The sequence below is a fragment of the Cavia porcellus genome, unplaced genomic scaffold (genome assembly GCF_034190915.1).
Source record: "Cavia porcellus strain 051 isolate PalLab524CR breed Dunkin Hartley unplaced genomic scaffold, mCavPor4.1 scaffold_18, whole genome shotgun sequence".
Taxonomy (NCBI): Eukaryota; Metazoa; Chordata; class Mammalia; order Rodentia; family Caviidae; genus Cavia; species Cavia porcellus.
In genome coordinates, this window is record NW_026947501.1 from 40,774,732 (window position 1) to 40,779,487 (window position 4,756).

Genomic DNA, 4,756 nt, shown 5'->3' on the forward strand with positions numbered 1-4,756 from the left:
CTGAAGATGCTTCAAGAATCTCAAAACATTATAACTGCTGTATGACACTTGCACCCTCTTGTATCTCTGGGGGCCAACCTAAATGCTCAATTCCTATGTAAAGTGAACACATTAAGGGGATTAGGTAACAACTTGTTTTCAAACAGGCACAAATTTTTTATAATAAACATAGAATTTTATTAATTAATACAAGCTGTGAAGACTGAAGGGAGTGTGCTAATAAATGCAAAATTATGTTCATCATTAGAGGTATGCACACATTTCCTAATTTACGTTTGAAAAGCAGAAAGGGATATTCAGAGAGAAAGGTCACAGTGGAACAAGCATTAGAAAATGAAATACTGCTTGTTCTGGTGATGAGGGAAAAGGCCACAAGTCAAGGAAGGAAAAAAACTCAAGATACAGGAAAGGGAAGAGACAGATTCTGTCCTACAATGTACAAATGGGAAGCTGACAATATGTTAATTTCAGCTTTTGAATCTGGTGTTGGATTTTATCTTATGCAACTATAAATTGATGAATTCCACATTTTATAGATGTGAGTTTCTAAACTATCATAAAACAATAAAACATCAATACAAATATTTTGGCTGGATTTTCCTATAGCAAAATATCTAGCAAACAGTGAGCTCCTTTATGTTCTGTTCAGCCCTGCAGACTTCCTCTTGTATCAGGGGAACACAGTCTAGCAGACAGCAAAAGGAAGTGTTCAAGCCCTGGGCCTTGTAGGGAGAAAGCAGATGGGGAGACAGTGAGAGGAAGTTTGTGTTCCAGGCTGAAACACTGTGGGAGGAGTACTAAAAGTCCACAGACAGTAATAATCCACCACATCTTCACCTTGAATGCTGGTAATGGTGAGAGTGAAATCCATGCCAGGCCCACTGCCACTGAACCTGTCTGGGACACCAGATTCCTTGCTTGATGCCCAGTAGATGTGTAGTCTGGGAGGTTCTCCTGGTTTTTGCTGGTACCATGATAACAGGTTCTCATCAACAACACTGTATAGAAGACTCTGGCTGAACTTGCAGTAGATGGTGGTGCTCTCTCTAGCTGGCCCTGTCAGGGAGGCTGTAGACTGGGTCATAACAATGTCACTGCAGACATCTGCAATCAGAAATGCACAGTGATTGTAGACACATACACACTTTAATAAATGTTGAAATATATCCATTCTAATGTTGACACTAGTGCTATTGTCAGTTTATTCTTGAGTCATATTACCTCTCATTGCATTTTAAAATTACAAATTTAATTCTACAAAGATATGACTCTAAATGATTTTCAAAGTGTCCAACTTCGCACCAGAGACCCAGAGCAACAGATATTTGAAGACCTGGATGTTTGACCTCATCTTGCTGCTTCTAACTCCTTGATGGAGCTCAGATCTCCTTGCAAAGGCCTTGCTTTTAAGTATGAGAAGTTGGGCTCACCCTGGAGGAGCTTATGAAAATTTATTGTTAAATAGGAAAGCAAATTGCATGGGCAATGAGTTATGAAACTAATTGATTAAATCAACAGCCAAAAATACCTTCATAGAAAATGTACTTAGGTGACAACAAAAACACAACAGTTAATTTAGAAACTCTGAGATCATTTTCAAACTCCTAAAATTACCACTAGATGTCCTAAAACTTTAGTCACAAACATAAACAGATTATGTATATTACAGTAATATAATAGGCTGGCTGCTTCACATCAACACACTGAGTTACACAATAAAATATGCAAGAAAAGATTATAAAAAATAAAAAAGAGAGATGAAATGAGGGGAGAATAAAAGGAATGGAAAAAAGAAAATGACTACTTCTAAACAAGTTTATATTTTTGATGACCATCACAATGTCTGTTTAACAAGCCACATTAATCCTGAGGTTGAGAAACACAGGACATGCCTGAGCTCCAGGGTCTCTCTGTGCATGAGCCACAGAGCCAGGTGAGGGACACAGAATTCACCCTCTGCGGAGCTACAGGAGGTCCTAATTTAAGCTGGTGCCAGGAAGAGTGCAGATAAGTGTGAATCAAGGACACACAGATGACTTTTCTTTCCACAACTACTGAGAACTAAAACATGGAATTCAAGTAAATTAAAAAGTGGAGAGAGAAGAAAAGGTAAAATTTAATTGGGAAATAATGGCTTCAGAGCAACCCTGCCAAAGGTATTTTTCTCCAAAAACAAACTGGTTTGGAGAACATACAAATCCACAGTTCTCCAATTAATTTAAAATAACATTTCTCATTACCAGGTATCAAGTTAAAACCTCCATGGAGGAAGACATGAACATCCTAATTCCCTAAAAATGTTTTTACAAATAACTTTTTATGGTAACTAGAGACTCATGACTTCTCAAAGCATAAGGATAAATGGATAAATGGAGTATAAATGGATAAAAGCATAAGGATAAAAGGGTAAATGGAGTATAAATGGAAAAAATTGTACAGCAAAGAGCTCTTTTTGTTATTAGTTTGGCAATCATGATAACATTTTTTTAAAAAAATAGAAAAGTATCAATTGAGAATAAAGTATAAGCCTATTATTATATTCAAAACATAAGAAGCTACCAAATTGAATCCAGAGGCTGTGGATTTAGCTCAGTGGCATAAGCACCAGGCTGGCAAGTGCAAGGCCAAGAGTTTGATCCTTCCACAAATAAAAATTAAAAATAAAAAAAGTATTTTTAAAGGTTAAAACCAGATTTGTCTACTGGAGATATCTGGAATCTCCGTGCAACTCATACCAAATATAAATTATTTAATTTGTCTTGTACTTTTAAGATCAAACCAGGAATACTTAATACTTAACATTAAATATGTTTTGAGGTTTTCACTTTCCCAATCTCATTCTGTTTATATTTTCTCTAAATGATATTGGCAATTTTTCATAGAGGAGACATTATTAAAATAAATTCTTGTAATCCAGCTCAAAAATTATGTTAGATTGATACCATCATAAGAGTGAGAGATAGAATGTGGATTGAGAAAGTTCCTAATTTCCAAGGATAAGACAATTAAAAACCTGACAAACGGTGTACATTCACTCCTAATGAGCAGCCATATCCTTCATTTCTATGCTTAAATTCATAATTTGGCTTTGTTTCTGTTTGAGGAGCTCAAACTTATTTGAGCAGATGAGAAGAGGTTTTTAAATATCTAGGAAAATCAGATATGTAAACATACTTACCTCTCTTTAGACAAAGCAGAATTTTCCACCTGTAAATTACTATAACATGAGTGTTCTTATGCAATCAACTCATCAATACTTGTTCCTAAGATTCTCATTGTGTAGAAACTATATGGCCACATAAAATAATTTTTTATAATCTTTTTCCTTTCCTTTTTCCTCAGTACCGGGGATCGAACTCACGACTGCCTGCTTGCAATGCAGGCACTTATGCTGCTGAGCTAAATCCCCAGCCCTGATAAAATAAAATTAATCATAAACTTTTTCTTCTAATAAGAGAAAAAGAATATATAGTTTCTTGTTTTCCAACATACCATGAAATGATACTGACCACAGTACACATTGGATATGTTACACTTCTTGGGTGATCATAAAAATATTACACACTTACAAACTATAAAAAGCACAAGATTATCTCCTCTCAGCATGGGAAGCAAGAAGGCTGGAATGAAAGCAGCCTGATCCAGTGCACTTTCCCACAGTGAGCATTTTGGAAAGAGGCCTAGGAGAAAGTCAGAGGTTGAAACTATGTGGAGATATTAAGAATTGTGGTTCTTCCAGACTTTTGTTATGTGTGCCAACTCCTTTAATTGTGTGACCAGATGATGGTGGTAAAGAGGAAATGCTATTATTAAAACTAACCTTTCTGAGTTTTAAAAAATTTATTTTAGAGTGTATGTGATGGTTCGATATTTATAAATCACAGTAAATGAGTATTAAATGGTGTTTGTTTTACAATGTTTTACAATAACCTGTCAAGGTCCCTACCAAAACTTGTTGCCTATATCTTTTAATGTAGGTTGCCTTTGAGTTTATGAGCTGGATACAATCTCCATGAAGACTGCACTACTTTTTAACCTATAGATCACTTCCTTTTCTCTTTCGCTTTTACTCTCATGTATCCTGTCAAACACTCTCCTTCTCTTCACTTTGCTATTCTTACAAAAATAATATCAGAAGAAAACTGGTTTCTTTCTTTTGTTGGACTTCATTTCTTTTTACTTCCTGCTTTTCTCAATTTTTCTTCTTTGATTTATTTTTAAATCTTTAACTTGTATCTTAGAAAATTTTCAGTGTCATTTCTAAACTTTTGTATTCTTGTGTGATATGGTTCAATCTGAATGTCCCCCCAAATCTCATGTGGTCAAGGGGTGAGCTTCTAGAGTCTATGAAAGAGTCATGGTCTAATGCTGGGTTTATAGGTTTCAGTGTTACACCCAAGTGGCTGTGGCCTACATACAGTGTGAGAGACACAAAAGCCTTCTCTCTGTGCTTCTCCCATACTGCTGTTGTCACTTGTGCTGTTTTCTGCCCCATGTGGTATTGAAGAACCAGAAATTTAAAGGTTAAAAACAAGATGCTGTTTCTCAGCTAGAAACAGCACTGGGCCTCGTGACTCAGTCCTAACTCAGCCCTGCAGGAAGATAAAAAAAACAAAAAAAAAAAAAAACAAAAAAACCTCTGTGGCTGTGATGTTCTCGGGATGTGCTGTGCCAGGGAACTCAGAGATAGAGCCTGCCATTACACTAATCAGGGTTGTAAAATATGTCAGACTTGAGTCTACAGAAACCAGGTGTC

At 36.0% G+C, this 4,756-nt stretch overlaps 1 gene segment (V, D, J or C); it reads right to left on the reverse strand.

The window, feature by feature from the left end:
- Positions 1 to 202: 202 nt before the first annotated feature.
- On the reverse strand, positions 203 to 1,351 carry LOC101789103 (immunoglobulin kappa variable 4-1-like). The segment is given in 2 exon segments: positions 203 to 1,104; positions 1,303 to 1,351. Coding segments are annotated over 2 exon segments (444 nt in total).
- Positions 1,352 to 4,756: the final 3,405 nt, after the last annotated feature.